Source organism: Seriola lalandi, unplaced genomic scaffold, assembly GCF_002814215.2.
Source record: "Seriola lalandi dorsalis isolate HSWRI2012SDOR001 ecotype SW California unplaced genomic scaffold, Sedor1 jcf7180002054914, whole genome shotgun sequence".
Lineage (NCBI taxonomy): Eukaryota > Metazoa > Chordata > Actinopteri > Carangiformes > Carangidae > Seriola > Seriola lalandi.
In genome coordinates this window covers 93,432-111,521 of record NW_019525466.1, presented here as the reverse complement: position 1 = coordinate 111,521, position 18,090 = coordinate 93,432, and the positions used below count along the sequence as shown (strand labels likewise).

At 42.8% G+C, this 18,090-nt stretch overlaps 1 protein-coding gene across 2 annotated transcripts in view; it reads right to left on the bottom strand.

Moving 5' to 3' along the window:
* pof1b (POF1B actin binding protein) overlaps window positions 1-17,660 on the bottom strand; it is a 24,152-nt gene extending 6,492 nt beyond the window's left edge. For both annotated transcript variants that reach the window (XM_087169776.1, XM_087169777.1), the window contains exons 1-5: window positions 17,083-17,660; window positions 13,821-13,889; window positions 2,145-2,371; window positions 527-557; window positions 114-194 (exon numbers count right to left, since the gene is read on the bottom strand). In XM_087169776.1, coding sequence (XP_087025902.1) covers window positions 114-194; window positions 527-557; window positions 2,145-2,371; window positions 13,821-13,889; window positions 17,083-17,406 — 732 coding nt within the window. In that variant the 5' untranslated portion in view covers window positions 17,407-17,660. The remainder of the gene's footprint in view (window positions 1-113; window positions 195-526; window positions 558-2,144; window positions 2,372-13,820; window positions 13,890-17,082) is intronic.
* Between the last annotated feature and the right edge of the window lie 430 nt (window positions 17,661-18,090).

Sequence of the window (18,090 nt, the reverse complement as noted above, 5' to 3'; positions counted from 1 at the left end):
CCTTCCTCTCACTGAGAAGCCAAACCAGATGTGAGAGAGAGAGAGAGAGAGAGAGAGAATACAGTATCTCAGACACTGGTCTGATAGGTAAGTGTGTTTAATCTGTCACTCACCTGCAGCAGGTAGCGGATTTGTTGTTTGGTCAGTTCAGTGGTTCCTTTGGGAATCAAAGCCTCCACCTCCTCTTTCTCCACCTGAACACACACACACACACACACACACAAGTAAAACAACTGAGTAAAATCACACCATTGGAGAATGAAGAGAAATCAAATTTCCACACATCTAAATTGATTACTTGTATTGTTGAGAAAGTGTTTGCTGCCTGAACTACTGGAGCAAACACACAAAGAATCAAACAACTAAACAAAGGTGAGAAAATGTTCAAACACTGAGCCATTAAACATTAAAGTGCTGTTGTTTGTTTCTCCATCCTGTTTGTTTTTGCATTCCTAGTTTAGTGATGAAGTTGTTTGTGTTCGCAGATTTATTTATCAGATGTGAGTGATGCAGGTCTGTTTCTCACCTTGTCACTGCTGAGATCCAGCTTGTGTTTCCTGTAACACACAGAGAGGAAAGACAAACAATGAGGATGAGAGAGCGACAACATGACTGGAACAGACCTGAGACGTGTGTGTGTGTGTGTGTGTGTGTGCGTGTGTTTGAGTGTGTGTGTGTGTGTGTTTGAGTGTACAGGGTTCACTCAACTGATTGTGTCTCAGTGACTCAGAGTCTTAAGTCAACAGGGTCTCAACCAGACACTGAGACAGAACACAGTGGGTGTGTTTTATGTATTTATCATATTGTGAGCACAAAAATGTGTGTGTGTCACACACACACACTACATAATGTTTTCCTGTTCGTCCTAGGTCTGAAATATTGCATCCTCCCTGAGTTCAATAATGCCTGCAGTTTTGGACGGGATTATTAAATGAGTAGTCGATACATCTTGTTCCTTGTACAATTACTCTGTTATATAACCTGCAGGTGCGCTGGCCACCCCCACCCTGCCGCAGGCTGTGGCTGCTCACCGCATTTAGAGGATATACGCTACAATGATGTCCGTGCTTGTGCCAAAAGAGTCTGCCAGATTATCAGGGCGTGTGCTGTTTGGCAAAATATGGCACAGAGGATCGGCCTCACACCAAACAAAATGTTCTTGATCCACCCCGTGCTTGTGGTTGAGGTGGATGTCAGGATCGTAAAGAACCATAACAACCATCATTTATATGCATCAGGATTCATGAGATGCTTTGCATTGAGGTTTGAAAGTGGGCGTATGGGGGACGGGATATGAGGCTGATCCATGTGCGTGCAAGTTCTTTGTGATTTACAAAAGGAACACTTTTAGTTTGAATCCCATGCACTGTTTTATAAATGAGGCCTCTGGTAGTCGGATACATTCGTTGTTGGTTTGGTCTTTTCATGGGATTTGGAGGATTAAGACTTTGTGGCTGATGTCTCATTCAGGACCGGACCTGCCGAGTCTGCAGAACCAGTGTGAGGTAAGAAACTGCAGCAATTACAAGGGCAGGAAATCAACCGAAACTCGCCTCGGACCTGTTGGAGCTTGCCGCTCAGGATACTAACGCCAAACCATGCGTCTATCTCCATGGCGATATCCCACAGCTGCTGACGAGGAATCTATTTGCCTATTTGCCAGGATAATAGAACTAGACCGTTAGTGATATCATCACATGAAACTCTGTTCACACCCAACGAATCCACAGGAAAGCAGGAAAATTGGCGCCTGTAGCAGGATATCCAGGCCCAGACCCGCTACAGGGGCAGTTTAGTTCTTGTCTATCTTAAGCTGGACTGTGGTGCAATGAATTCTGGGCAAATTAAGACTTTTTTAAAATAAAAAAAAATGGCCAACCGAAAAACAGCTCAGCTCTATTTACCCCAGCAGAAAATATTTGTCTTTTGGAAGAATTCAACCGTTACAGGGACGTTTTACTTGGGAAATTCAGCGAAGAGTGAAACAATAAACACTCTGACTTGCATTCGACTATGAGCAAAATTAAGACTGGACCAACACTACAGACCAGTCTGAAATATCTTTGTGAAAGCGGCCCCAGTACAAACACCACCTGCCTGTGACGCCTCACCTCCGGGTTTGCTGAGTAACTTCTATCACTTACTGTCCGCGGATCTTGGACACGTGCTCCGAGATGCAGGAGTGGATGTCGCAGTTCTTCCTGTAGACGTCGGCCAGCAGCTCGCCGAAGTAACGCGTGTCCATCTTCGCCGGCTGAGGCACCTCCTTGATGAGGATCTTTTCTACCGGCTTCTGCTGTATGACGTTGACGATCTCTACCTCCTCCACCTCCACCGTCTCCTCCTCCTCCTCCTCCTCCTCCTCTTCCTCCTGCAGGGAAACACATTTTTAATTAGTCTGTTCATAAGTTCTGTTTGAAGTTAGCACTATGTCTAGTTTCTAGTTTTAGCTCTTGACCTCCAGACTTCTATTAGTTTCCTATCATTTTACTACAGTAATTATACAGTATTACCTCCAACAAAGGAGGTTCTGTTTGTTTGTTTTTCAGCAGGATTACAAGCAAAAAGTACTGAACCGATTTGCACATAATTTGATGGTGAATGAGCCAAGGAAGAACCCATTCAATAATGAGACAGATCCAGATCATTTACTAAGAGTTAGTCTGGTGTATGTTGACATCGGCCTTGGTGAAGGTCTGCGCTCTCTGAGTCCTCCTCTAGTTGTTTGTCTTTGTTGATGAGCCAAAATATTCTCATGTACATCATCTGTCTTGTGTGGACACACACAAAAGAACTCCCATCAGAGCGAGCAGCGCCAGCTTCTCATTTAGAGCAATCTGTGCTAGGTTCAGATTAGATAACATCTTTTCGGCTTTGCAATGAACACAAGGACCGAGACTGGGTTGCAACCATGTTGTTGACAATCGCCAGTTTAGAGGAATTACAAAAATATGTGGACGGTTTTCTGGTTGCAGGCTTTCATCAGATTTTGGAACCGGGCTGGAAGCACATTAAGGGAAAGCGATCGTATTCGGAGTTTCAGTTTATCACAGAGGTGTGAGATGCAGTTAAAGTCAAGACTAGGTAAGGGGAAAGCCTTGTCTTTATGGATCTGGCTTTGTACACAAGGGCTATTATCATGACGAAGCAGGAAAGGTTCTTGAAACTACACATCCACCAAGTTTGAAGCACACTATTATCAGAAATATTATTTTATGCTACATTATTCAAATTTCCTTTACTGGAACTAAAGAACCTCGACCAACCCAAGAAAATCAGAACCTGAGGACCCAGGACCTCCAACTGCCACACTGTGCTCCCACACTCCTACACCACCTACATGTGATCTGAGCCAAACACACCCATCACCTGCTCTTATCTACATGTGGCAACAGAAACAATTGTTGCACAACCTGTTATCTAACGCCACACTGAGCTGAGCTGCTGTGTGTACTCCTCACACAGAAAGTACCTTCACTCTCTTCAAACACCCCGTCTGTCAAACTCTTAAGTTTGCGGACAGACAGGTGGTAAACGCCGGCATTGTTCATAATGTTTGTATTGTCTTGTTTCAGGCTCTTTTCCTCTGTCTTCGTGTTCTTTGTTAGAAAGCTGGTTGTTAGCACTTTAAAAATCATTTCCTCTCAGTTACACCCACCAGACGTTGACAACCATCTAGGAACAACAAGACGATATTATCGCTCACGTCTGAAGCCTTTCAGTTTAGGGAAGATCGGAGTCCTGAGTGAGATTAAATCTCATAAATAGTGAGGAATGAAGTTTGGCGCTTCTTTTTCTGTGTGAAAGACTGGTTGGTTGACAAGCCTGTTTGTTAATTGACTCTTTTGGCCTCATTTAACCCTCATCCTCAAATTTATTGCAGGGTGCAGCTGTTTTTGTTGCAGGGTGTGTAACGCTAGCCTTAACCCTACCTGTCCCTGTAAATGTAATATATCATTAGGGCTGGTGGACGGGTTTCAAATATAATAATAACATATTAATGACTTGCTCTGGGTCTGATTATAGACATTAATGTTTCTGTTGAATTAATTGCTCAGATAAAAGCAGGTGCATGATTTTTTTTTTTTCCCTAGCATGAAAAACTAGAGCATCTGTGTCCCAGGATGCACCTGCTTTAACATAGTGGGTGTTAACTCTCACATTCATCCCAGCAAACATTTTAACACTGAACATGCACAGCACTAAATTAACAACCATAGCTGCTATATCTACATCAATATTTGAAATGACCCTAAAGATTTAAAGGAGCTATTTGTAAGTTTTGCTATCGCTACATAGCTAACGTTAGCATTAACAGCTGTTTACTTACCAGCGTTGGCAAGAGCTTCAGCCATTGCTGTGTTTACAATACAAGAAGTTATAATACGTTCTCTGAGCAGCGCTACTAGTCTGCACGCTACAGTGACTCGGTATCGGGAAATGAAGAGACAGTCAGACCAGGCCGGGACTAGCTGGTTAGCATGCTAACTTCACTACAAGAAAGGAGGTGATAGAAACAAATGCAAAACAAGAGGGTTGCTTTCCCCCGCTGGAGACAGCTGCATTAAAGTGAATTATTTATTATTGTGTTGGAAAAATTCTGAAGCAAAACCAGCGTTGAGCCAGTTCAAGGCGGAGTTTCACTTAAGATAAAATCCAGGATTTTCAGTTAATACTTGTAATGGCAACACTAAATGATCCTGATAGTAGTTTGCTACTCAAATTACAAGGAAATGTATAGGGAACTATACATATAAAGAGATCCATATACAGTATCTTTCTGAATTGAACAAGTCATCCATGCTCAGCTGGATAAATTAACCTACATAGTTTTATTTGGTTTTTTATCCTGGTTTCACCTCTGGCAAAGAAAAGCTTTGTCTGATGTCTCGTCTTCTCAAATATCCAAAACTGTGCTGAGCAATCAAACCAGATTCCACAGGAGCCGGGGGGGGGCTACAATTTCCCATCAAGGGAAGTTAAACACTATTGTGCCATTGGAGGGCCACCAAGACCCACACGGAGCCTGGCGGCACTTCAAGATCATGTTCAGTTTTTGTTGACACTGTGTATGAGGGGGGTTCATTGTGCTGAGGGGGTTTGTCCGCCTCTGCCAAAAATCATCTAATTCCAACTTTTCAAATGTGAAGAATTGCTGATTTTCTCTGTTTTATATCAGTGTAAACTTAACATCTTTGTCATCTGATGATGTCATCTTGTGCTCTTGGTGATTGTGATGGAGATTTTCCTTACATTTCATAGATATAATGCAGCCAAACATGTCACCACCACCACTCCTGATATAGTGCCAGCAAAAACTGAACATTATATTCTTCTTAAATATAAGGTTTATTGCAGGATTGTTTTGTTTGTATCTAATTGCTTTAGACCGATGTTCCTGATAAACTGGTAGTTCAGAAAACAGTTGCCCTTTGTACCTCCCGTAGCCACGACTCATGCAGCAGGGTCAATAGCAGAAAGACTAAACAATGATGTCACTACTACCAGGAAACACTGGCACAGGAGTTACATTCACATTGAAAAAAAAAAAAAAAAGAAAGAAAGGAAGCGCTACAGGAGGGAGGAACAAAACAGGCGGAGGTGCAGCTAAAAGGCCTGAAAGATCACAGGTCTGATTCCAACACTGAAACCAAAACAAGCTCAAGTATTGTAGACGGGAGTAAACCCCACAGTGAGCACAAAGTGACACTAAAAGAGGCTGTTAGGAATTTGATTCCTGCTGGGAACCTGTTATGTTGTTCGGGGACAAGAATGCTTCTTTTGTCTGCGCCTAAAAAGTCAGTGTTTTACTTTTGCAAGTCAAATCTGACTAAATCACAGTCAGTGGGAACTCAAGCCCCTTAAAACAAGTGTTCTTTCTATCCAGACATATTCACTTGAATTGAAAAGTGGTGGAAACCTGGATTCAAACCTCACAGCAGGACCAAAGACTTTTTTCACCAGGAGCTTTTATCTTCATTCTTAAACATTAAATGCAAACTGAAGAGACACAGGGAGGGTAAGTTAAGTGTACACATGTGAAGCCTATGCTCACATGGAGGTGGGTGTGTCCAAGCGCTGCAGGGCTGTGGCTGCCACGGTTACATGCCTGTCATTCCTGCAGTGAAAGGGAGAGTAGAGACCACAGACAGACCTGAAGCAGTCTGGAGACGAAGGGCGAGGAGGACCGGCTCGTTTTCACCAGACATACCGGCAGCTTCCAGCTCTGACAATGAGTTGGTGGTTAAACTTAGCATTTATCCCACTGTCATATGTTAGTAAAAAAATATTGGACCTTAGACCGTGAATATCGTAAATGAATTTCCTGACAATGGAGCTATGTAAGGTTAACAGTCTGACCTTAATGTGCATGTGGTGTGTCCAAAATAAAAGAGTTCATTCTCTGCGGAGCTGGAACTCTGCCAATCACTTCTCTATGAGTTTAATTCTGTGAGTAAGGTCTCGGAGGTCACCACTATCGTCAGGATCAGGAAACATGATAAAAATGCCTCGGGTCGACTCTGACAGAGTTTAACATGCAGTTAACCTGCAGACGCGAAATTCCAGGGAACCTCCGCAGAGCTGAGCTCATACTGCTGTGTAGAATGTGAGGGAGGAAAACAACAACCTCATAGTGAGAGGCCAGTGGGTTAGGGTTGCAGCAGAAGAGTGTGTGTGTGTGTGTGTGTGTGTGTGTGTGTGTGTGTGTGTGTGTGTGTGTGTGTGTGTGTGTGTATAAAAGGTAGACTGACCTAGAAAAGAGTGACACCACAGAGATAACAGAGCAGCCCTGGATCCAAGGAAGAGCTTTTTTTTTTTTTTTTGCAAAATAAAAGTTGTTTTGCATAAATCTTTAACTGAAATGGCAGATTTCAGATTCAGCAGATTTTCAGATCAATAAATTAGAAAAAGACAATGACAAATTAATTATTTGCAGCCCTAAATATCTGTAATAATCGTTGTGTAGTAAAAGTGTGGTAATATGCACATGAAGTCTCTTGCATGCAACAAAACCAGTGTTGCCACTCCAGTTGAAGAACTACAGTAAGAGGTTGAGATAAGTTTCATGTTCCTCTGTGATATGACCTCAGGTGTTATTTACAGGTAAATGTTGACAAATAAGGAAACAAAAAGCAGAGCAGCAACTTCCTGTTCAAACACAAACAAACGAACCAATCATCACCAGAACCTGACTGAACCCAAAGGACCAGTAATCTAATATCTACACCCAATACATCATCACATCACCTCTTCACCATGTCAGGCCCTCTTTGGTGTGTGTGTGTGTGTGTGTGTGTGTGTGTGTGTGTGTGTGTGTGTGTGTGTGTGTGTGTGTGTGTGCGTGCGTGCGTGTGCGTGTGCGTGCGGGGGGGTCCAGTATTTTCCAAAATTAGAAATGCAGACGTATAAAGATACAAGGGGGGGAAAAAAAATGTTGATTTATACTGAAAAAAAACAAAGAATTCTTCCTGCACTGGCAGATTTTTATCACTTGTTTGAAGAACAAGACGGAACATGAGGGAAGAATTTAATACCTGTTTTTAGAAGGTTACATGATAGGATTCAAATTTTCTCCCCAGTGAAGTTTTCCAGCTCCTGGCGGATCCTGAGACGTTCCCTGCCCAGATGGGATATGAGTTCTGGGTCTACCCCAGAAAAAATCCAGAGGAAGGCAGCCAGGAGGCGTCCAAATCAGATGTCCGAACCACCTCAACTGGTTCCTTTCTTGCCTATAAGACGGAGTCCAGTCCCGTCGTGTGTCCCCCCCCCGCGCAGTGAAGATCTCATTGTATCGGTCTTTATTCGGAGTCTCTACTCAGAGCTCCTGACCATAGCTGAGGGTCAGAGCGCAGATCAACTGACTTCATCAGACCGTGATCTTCAACGTGCATTGGGGCGGTTTGCAGCCGGGTGTGAAGCCGCCGGGATGAGAGTCAGCAAAATGAAGGAACTGACACACCTTGTGATCTTGTTCACGAGTGACGCTACACTCTGCCCAGCTTTGCACGAAGCCAGAAACCACTCCAGTTTTTATTTAACTGCAGCCAGTGATTCAAACCAGAGGCCGCAACTGTTCAACTCGAGACCGTGTCACCTGGTTCTGAAGCATCAAGCATCAAACCGACAGCACAGATTCCTCTGACACAAAGTAATCAGCAAGTTTATTTAAATTCAGATGTTGAGTCAGGGAATAAAAAAGCAAAACAACTCAACAGGGACTCCACATCTGTACAAGCAGGATGTTTGTGGATTTTCTAATCTGTGTTTTCACGGACTCCTGCTGTTCTAACCTCTAAAGTTCATGTAATGATTGGACAGGTGCGTCTGCAACACCTGCTCACAGCATCAAGCCTTCCACAGACGCTAGTTATGTAACAGAATTCTGATGGGAACTTGCTCCTTAGGGCAGTGACGCAACATTATTTTGAGGCCAGTTTTAACATGAAGGACATAAAGGTACAAAATGATTTGTTCACCACATTTTTCTAGAAACCAAAAGGAAGCGCTCTGATGAAATGCCAAGCGAAGCCTTTCCAGCAGCCATTATCACAGCTGGATGTGCTCCAGGTGTCACCATAGCAACACATTTCGGCACTGAAGGAAAAAAAAAACATCAATCAAAGAGGGGAGGTTCTGTGTGTGTGGGAAAAACCACCTGTGGTAGTGAGATTAGTGTCAGATGTGGGGCAGCAGGTCGAGCGATCAGACCCAATCAGAGAGCTGCAGCTGCAGATGTGTTAGACCCGTTACGCAGCATTGTGAAATAAGCACATTTTCACCTTCTGCAGTACTGAGTTACGCACCGACCAAAACAAACACATACCGCCATTTTACCAACGATGTGCAGATACAAACTGTTTCTACCACGAGGCCGTAACTCAGTGACATCAGCGGCGTGATGGCTTCAGAAACGCAGGCGTTTATCAGCAATAGACGGCGTACAGATGCGATAAGACGAAAACACACAGATAACTCCCCCCCGGCTGTGTGAACCTGAATGAACACAAGTCAGTGAGCTCAGTCGACTGTTTGTGTTCATCAGGAGATGGGAGTATCGTTTATCTCCCTCACAACACTGTAACAAGAGAACACAGATCTCGTCTCTGAGCTCTGATCTGAAAAACATGGTCGCAAACCCGTAAGTCAGGTGCAAATCTTGCAAGGTTTGAGTGAGTTGTTGAAGCTACAAATCAACTCCCGACAGATACAGAGTCACTTTATGTGCAGGAGAAGGAGGAAGGCTGCGTTTGGCTCAGAAACTAGTAAACTTTAAAAACATGCCGTCCCACCAGGTGTTCTTGCCTCTCGTTCACTGTCCTGTAATTAACTCTGAATACTTCACATACCCTGCAGTGGTGAGAAAAGCCTCTCAGGAAGCAGCTGATCAGAGAGGCACACAAAAACAGAGTGTCGTGCAAATCTGACAGCAGACGCTTTAACGTGCTGCTCGCTGTGTGGGGAAAAAAAAAAAAAAAACTTAGCAAACATGTCCGTCAACAACAATCCTACTTAGTCACACTTAAACCTGAACCTTTCACTCAACTCAACAAGCTCCTCTCTCAGCGGAGCAGTGACACTTTGACCTCCACGACACTGACTGTTTACACAGCGTGGAAGATCCAGCGCGTCACTCCTGCTGCTGTCGCTCTGGATCATATGAGAAATCACTTGTCAAAAATTTTAAAATGCGCCTGAGCCACAGATCGACAAACGTCCTCAGGCAAACGCTGCTGACGCACGATGTTGCCTCCGCTGAACCTTAACCATCAACTGAACAGAGTTTAATCATTTGTCAATCACAATAAAGTGGTTTTCTCCAGTGCTGCTGCCACAACAGCCTCCGCTCTCGGTACCAGGCTGCAGGGATTAGTTCCCATTGAGCCATAAGAGCATAAATGATGTTGCGTGATAAGTCCTGACATACAGTCATTATTCCAGTTCAGAGCCGAAACTATTAAAATCGATTAGTTGAGCCAAAAATGTCAAATATTCTCAGATTGCAGATTCTCTGATGTGAGGATTTGCTTCTTTTCACAGCGTTATATATTTTTTGTGACATTTCATTGACTGCACAAATAATTGAATTGCGAAAATAATTGATGGTGAAAATAATCTGGAGTTGCAGATTGAGATGGAGGCCAGGGCTCTGTGCAGCCCAGCCAACTTTCTTCCACATTAAACTGGGAAAACCGTTTCTTTATGGCCCCAGCTTTGTGCACGGGGGTCGAACACAAGCGGCTGCCACAAAGCTGAAAGCGCACTACTGTCTAAACGTCATTATGTGCAGTAGCATTAAGATTTCCCTCCACTGGATCGCATGTGCCCACATATGGTGTAGATGCGATATTGAGAGAAAAGCAACAGCTGTGTTGTTTTTCCATTATTTGTTTTGCATTATGGGAAATCCATACCTTACTGCATAAGAATGGATAATAAAGCCCGTCTCTGGTAGGTGATTTACTTTCTAACATGTACAGTTCTGTACAGACCTGAAATCATCTGGCAACAGCTGCAGGCAGAGCTACAGCCTGATCTGTAAGGAATGTGTCGACCAATCACGGGAGAGGAGGACTGAGCGTGACCGTGTGTCATGGTTCATTTTGCTCAAAAGAAGGAAAACTGTTTAACACAGTTCAGTTTTTGATCTGCCACGTCCACCGAGGAGTTATTGTGGAGAATCAGCTGATAATAAATATAATACAAGGTATTTTTTTATTTTTGTGTTCATGTCTGACACACGGAGATGCTGTGTTTGTCTTCATCTCTGTCGGCCTCTGTTGTGAGATTCAGTTTCTCAGAGTTGGTATTTTTTGGCGTTGTGAGTTCACCACGCCTTCCACTCTGACAGCCATCGCTGATCCCCATTGTTAATAAATGACGGTGTTGATTTTAGCAACATAGTTTTCTGTCACTGTCGTCAAAAGACTCCAAGCAAGACCATGAAAAAGCATCAACCTGGACGGTGTTGTCACATTGTCGTGGTGTCATTCTTTGTAACGGCTGACTGCAAAGGCAAAATCCACGTATTGTGCGTTTATAATTCTAAAACGTCTTGAATTGTAAATGTATCTCTGTTGTTTGGATGTAGGCAAAAATCCAAAGAAAACAGCGCTGTAACGCCACATTATGCAACTTGTGAAACAGGTCCCATTTATTTTTATAAGTAATGACAACATACAGTTTGTGGTACTTCACCTCACCCCTTCATACAGTCATGTGGGATCCTTCCAAATCTCACAGGGTGTGTTACACATCATCCATCTCTATCGCTGCAGTTTAACTTTAAAAATGCTAAAATTAGTTTTCTCATGAAAATGAATTTGGCCTTTTGTCATTATACTTCATGTTATGACAGCTGTTATTTGACACCTTTCGACTCTGTAAAGCACTATGACTGTTCACCAACGTGAATACAGTTTAATATTAGCTTGTCGTCACTCTGCAGTTCCCGCCTAAAGCTCAGTGGGAATCAGTCTGACGGCCCACATTATTTTCCGAAGTTGTACCTGACACAAGACCGAGCAGAGACCGAGCGAGCTGCAGCAGAAACGGATTAGAGGCGGCAGCGAGTCCAGCAGACGATGACAGACGGGGGAAGATTAAAAACCTCAGAGTGTAATTACAAGGCAACTCTTCCCATAGTTCAAAAGAGAAGAAGATGAAGAAGATGAAGAAGCAGAGGACACCTTGTCACGTGCAGTAAATGCACTTCATCCAAAAATAGCACAAAAATTCAGCCTATCACTTTATCTGATCCTTGTTCCCGTTTGTTGCAGTTTCGTTACGGACCTTTGCACAGACAGTGCTGTTGAATCGTGTTTAATCTCTTATCTAGTCCTTTTTTTTTTACTCTGTTTTTACTGTACTTGGATCTGCCGCGTTGTAAAAGGTTTTTCCTCTTGTAAGACAATAAGGAGAGGAACTCAACTGAGCTGAGAGCTGAAACAATAGTGCATCACCAAAAAACAAAGAAAAAAAAAGAAAAAGCTGACCACAACTTGTGACAATTTGCTGCTTTTCTGTTTCACAACTAAAGATGTTCATATGTTTGGACTGTGAAGCCGACACATTGGGCTTTAAAAGACTGGAATGGACATTTTTCATTATTCTCTAACATTTTATAAACTAAATAATTCATCTGAGAACTAAAGATAGCTAAATTGACAATGAGAATAATTGCGGCCTTTAAGTGACAACTATGCTTACACTTGGATAACTTCGTGTTTCATTTGAGGAAACACCAGTATGAAAGATATTTGAAGACCTTCCTCTCAGCAGACACCACCTCTTTCGAGGACGGACTGCAGATGAGACCGTCGCTGCCACAAATGAATAAAAAGCCAATTGTCATTTCTCTGTAAAAGCGGTGAGGTCTTTCTCCGAAAACGGCATCAAAGCGCCGTGACAGCTGCTGTAAATCAGAGAAACCTCCCTGTTTTGACAACAGCCATATATACATGACGCTGCAGGTTCAAATCAAGAAGGAATGCACGCACCCACAGCAAAGGCCTGTGGGAAGTGGCCGGACACACCCCGAGTTTATACCCACCCTGAATGGTTTGTCAGCGTTGCGACAGTTGTGATTATGAACAAAGTGTTGCTGTAACAGTGTGAATGTGGGGGCTGGGCGGAGCTGCGACGCAGGGAACATGCGTGTGCAGAGAATCACCCGCGGCTGAACTGAGGAGGTTCATCACGCTTCTGTTCCCATGTCGAAGGTTTCATGCTGATGGGTGTGTCTGCACAGAGCCACCAGATATTTTACTTTCTTTCTGTTCTCCGTCTTCTACAAGATCACACTTCACACCGTGAATCACAACGCAGGCTTTGGTTTTTACCAGAAATGTTGAGCTGAAGACACAGGAGATCAGAGAGATGAGGGCAGCTCAAGCTTGTACAGGAAACCCAGGGAGCACGGTGGTGTTGATTTGCAGGTCTAAAGACATCCAGACCATCCAGTTATCATCAAATCTATCAACATATTTAATACTAGAGCCAAACGCTGCTTCAGTTAAACATTTTCAGGCCAAAAACACCCAGAATTCTCAGCTGAATGTGACCTACATATAACATCTAGGTCACGTTTAACCATTTGGTAGCATCCAAATTATGTATGTAGCACCAAATATTGAAAACTTCAAGTCAAGTGTTTAAGATCTTAATCTAAATGTAACCAATTTCTGTTGTTTTATTCAACCCCCGATATTTGAGAAATCTCACCTCTTTTGTCACATGGAAAAAAAGGAAGTTTTATCAAAATAAAAGTATAATTTTGGTAGCTAGACTAAAGTCCTACACACGAATATGATAAATGCATTTTGAAACAAGATGAATGAAATGCTGCCCTTTCACAGTCTGTACCTGCTGGACTCGACTGCAGAGCAGACGCAGCTCTTCTTTCCCTTCAGTTTACAGTGTGGGATTATCTTTAACTTGCTGCGACAAGTTACAGGCTCATTTGCCTGAGAGAACTGGATGTTCACAAAGGCCGTCGACTTCTGTGTCTGTCAGTGGAGCCTCCGCTTGAAGGATTTTTATTTTGCTGACATTAGATGTTTGCTTTTTCATGCTAATCCTCAACTTTATTTGCATATATGTTTGAGTATCTGTATTTTATCACAAAATACACAAAGTAGTAAATAAGAAAAAACTAAACTAAACTAAGGCAAGGCTTTTGCTCCAGTGGGGAGAGACTAAGTGAAGGACGCATATTTGTGCAGTTGCCAGACTGTCTGTTTTGCCGAGGCTTCCTGGTGAAATTAATTTGAAGTTCTGTGTATAGTGTTTGTGTGTGTGTGTGTGTGTGTGTGTGTCCTTGCCTCCTCCTCAACACTTGGCTCGGGGCTCTTGGACGACTGGCTGAACACTGACGACTTCCCACTGATGCTCTGAAAGAAACAGACAAAGAAGAGAGCGTCAGATTGAACCAGAAAATAATAAACCTCATGTTTCTGGCCACTAGATGCACAACATGCGCAGGCATCATCTTCATGCTTTCGTCTGACAGAATGGTTTAAAACCCACATCAAATTGCTTCTGACTCGCAAATTAAATATATTAAAGCTTCTCATTGAGAAATCAATCAGGTGCATCTTACAGTATAATACACAACTAAATCTATAAGAATTTATTTCCTAGTAAAATGAATGGATTTGGAGAGAAAAGAAACTTTTTAACAGTGTGACTTGACTCTTGGCTTGGGACATCTCTTGGAGGACTTGAGACATGACATGAAACTTCATTAACTTGGGACTTGACTTGGATGTGTCTTTGTGACATGGTTTGAATGAAAACTTAGACGTTTTCAGAGACTTGAAACTTGTTGTTGTTCCTCGTCCTAATAGATCCAAGAGTTGACATGTAGTTTTTTTTTGTTTTTTTTTTAAATTACTAGAGACTTGACTTGGACTCGTTTTGGATGACTTCAGAAACAGTTCTAGTTGACGCTGACTCCACCTGATCTTATATAATGCTCCTTTAATTGTTACGTGGCAGCACAACAAGACCTCAAACACTGCTACTGTCACTCACTTGTTTCTCTCCCAGGCAACACAACACAACATCATCAAGTTTAATTCTTATTAAGTTGTGGCCAAAGACATTTCTGACATAACTGCTGTATTGTATTCTGACACTGGCCTGTCCAAATTACAATGGAGCAGAACTGAAACAATTAAAAATATTTGAAAATCTCAACAGTTTCCATTGGGAACAAAACTGTCCAATGTAAATTAAAAACAATGCGTGAACTGACCCTTTAAAAAATGTGCTGCATGCACCTTTAACCTTACATATTTTACAATTTAGAGCAGAGTGACCTCATGGCGGTGTGAAGAGGATGTTGGTACTTGGTATTAGCAAAATCGAAAGTTGGACCTGAGCCAATAACAATCAAAATAACTTCAGACGAAGTAAGATCACATGTGTATTGGCCAACCAAAAAAAACTGTCCAGCAGATTTGCCTCTAAAACCAACATAGTGGATCACAATGTAAAATACAGGCCACCAGTCGACTAAACTCAATCGTATATCATGGTGCATCCAGGTGGAAGAATGTGTTTGTCTTCAAATGTCTGGGTGTGCCGCCGCAGCACAGTCAGAACGGGTGTGGCATCGCTTCTCAATCAAACACCTCATGAGCATTTATCTCTGACTGCAGTGACTCAAACAGCAGGAGTAACTCAAATTGGTAAATCATCAGCGAGTACTGACGATATTCTGCTGCACTCAATAAAATGAGCTGAGCTGAGGAAACAGGGGGAACTATTTTTCTATAAAAACCAAAATACAGGAAGCAGACTAGGAAAAAGTGGGAGTGAGGATATTATTCAAATGTTTTTCAGCCTACAACAGAGACCTTGTGTAAACCGTCCCAGGGGCGAAGGCCGAGGCATTCAGGAAGTGATTAACAGCTCAGGAAAGAGTTTGGTGGGGGAGACTTAAGCAGGTGCAGGACCAGATTGGTGCCGTGTAAAAACTTATCAATGAGGAGATAACTCAGATAAACTGTTCACTTAGCTAGAGCTCATTCTGTCAGGAAGATGCCAAACACTTTCAAACCCAGTGAGTGGAAACTGGAGACTAGTTATTCAGTGTACGATCATGTATGACAAAGAAAAGCATCACATCCTGATATTTGAAAAGCTGAAACCAGCAATTATTTAACTGTCAAATTAACCGCCAAGTGATTGATTAATTGACAGTTCCAGATAACATACAACAAATGTCCCCTGCCAACAAACATAAAGCAAAATTTTGCTTTATTGAAATGTGACACTTATTTTAGAATAATTTATATATCGTAACAAAAATAAGAAAAGGTCAGTTTTCTACTTTCTTAAGTAAAGATTTCATGTCTTCATCAGCTGAGCCGTGTGTCCGTCATATTCACCTGTTTATCTCTGATCAGAGGCTGTGAAAATTCAAAGCGCACTGCCAGAAATAATTAGTCAGTGCTACATGGACAACATGCTCACACTGCTAATGTTCTGCAACGGCTGCAACGTGGTTCACACGCACACACTGTTCTCACCCTGCAGCCGACCACTTTCCCGCTCTGACAGCTGAGAGTGAAAAACTAATGCATTATCTGGGGCGTTTTAATAGCAGGTGGGTGTGATGATTAACTCGACTGACACACGCACTCAAAACAAAAGATACAGAGACGGATGGCGACATTAACAGGAATCGATTACTCAAGACAATCCAGGGAAAACCCATCAAGTCTGGACTGATCCTCACGTTCAGCCAGAGAGGAGAGGATCTCAGAGCGTCACAGAGACCGGACAACACCTCTCCAAATTCTGTCCAATAAAAGAAAGCTGCTCATGAGTCCATGTTGAGGCAGCTTAAAGCAACAATGGGAGGATCAACCTAAAGTACAAACACTACTTTCATGTATTAATACAATCGTAAATACTACAATCAAACCATAGAGTATTTTATTGAAACAAACTAAATGGCTGGTTGACTTGCAGCCTAGAAGGGCCTCACATTGACTCAATTATACAATAAGATCTGTGTTTATTTTAAGTCATATTTTTGTTCTGTTTTTTTTCACATTTAATTTTCCATATGAATGAAATATGTACATTAAACAGATATTTATTCATTTATGGGGGTAATACGGTGGTTTAAAGGTGGTTTATTGGTGGCATACACAGTGAAACTTTAATTCTAAGAAAACCATTGGGCTGTAGGAGTTGCTCAAAGCAGTTTGGATGAGTATGTTGTCTTTCAGTTTCACTGGCAGCAGGTTTAAGCCTGTAGACTCTTTCACTAACCAAATAATATGAGCTCTGCTGCTTGAAAGTTTTGTTCCCGCTTTGTTTCTAATATTGATGGTTATAAAGCCAGAATTTTACACTATACATGTGTGTTTTTTGTTGCTAATTGTAGGATATTATCTTTAATAATAACTATATGTGCTGTCTGTTCTGTGTTGTTTTTGCTGTTGATTGTTATAATTACATTATTTACGTAGAGTCGAGAATTAGCATTAGTTTCATGCCTTGTTCTAAAACTATGTAAGACTGCATTGTAACTATCAAATAAGTGAAATAAAATGAAAATAAACTCACATCCCTCGTGCTCTGCTGCAGGTAAAGCACTTCGGACTCCTGGCTGCCGACGCTCAGGTGAGGCATACTCTGCAGGTACACCGGGGACACACACTGCATCATGGGCTGAACCGTAGGCTGCTGCATCAGGACGTAGGACTGCTGCTGCATGGCCTGCTGCATCGGCATCAGGTACCGCACCGTCTCGTAGGAGCCGTTCTGCACGTACGGCATCGGGGACACTGACCCGGTCGAGATCACCTTTCCGGTCACCGTCTCCGGAGACGCCACGTTCACGGTCCGGTAGGTCCTCGTCGTCGTCTTCTGGCTCGTCTGGAGAGACATCTTGATTGATCGGCGGATCGGATCAAGTTAAGACCCCCCACGGAACACAACAACAGCAGAAGAAAGTTGGAGGTTTTTCTCAAAGCGGAGGTGAAACCACTTCAGGCTCCTCGGGGTTTTTTTTTTTTTCAGCTGTCGCGGAGCGGAGAGGTGAACCGCCCCAGTTTAACTTCCTCCTCTGCTGGGCAAACTACAGAAGTAAGTCCGGTTAGAGGAGTCCTTCCATGGAAAGCTTAAACCAGACTGGTGAGGGAGGTGCTCCGCTCTGCATGTCCGTGCATCGAGAGGTGGGAGGGCCCAGAGACAATGTAGCTCACAGCTGGCACAAAGTTCAACCTGACACCGCGGTGAAAATTAGATCACACTTTTTATTGTGTAGTTACAGGAGGAGGGAGTTTGGCTCCAGGTCCTGACCCTTTGTGTACGTGTGTGCGTGTGCGTGTGCGTGTATGTGTGTGTTTAGTGCAGGTGCTCTGGTTTCCTTCCATATTACCAAAAAACATACAGGCGCAGTGGACATTTTAATTGTTAAAATGAGTTCACCTTGTCATAATTATCTTTTATTCAGTCAGATTTACTTCATAGTGAAATCACCCGCAGGGGGTCAATTAAAGGTTATTTAGCTGAGTCAGCCACTAGGTGTAGACAAACCTCTACCAATCACAGACAAGGGACCTGTTGCAT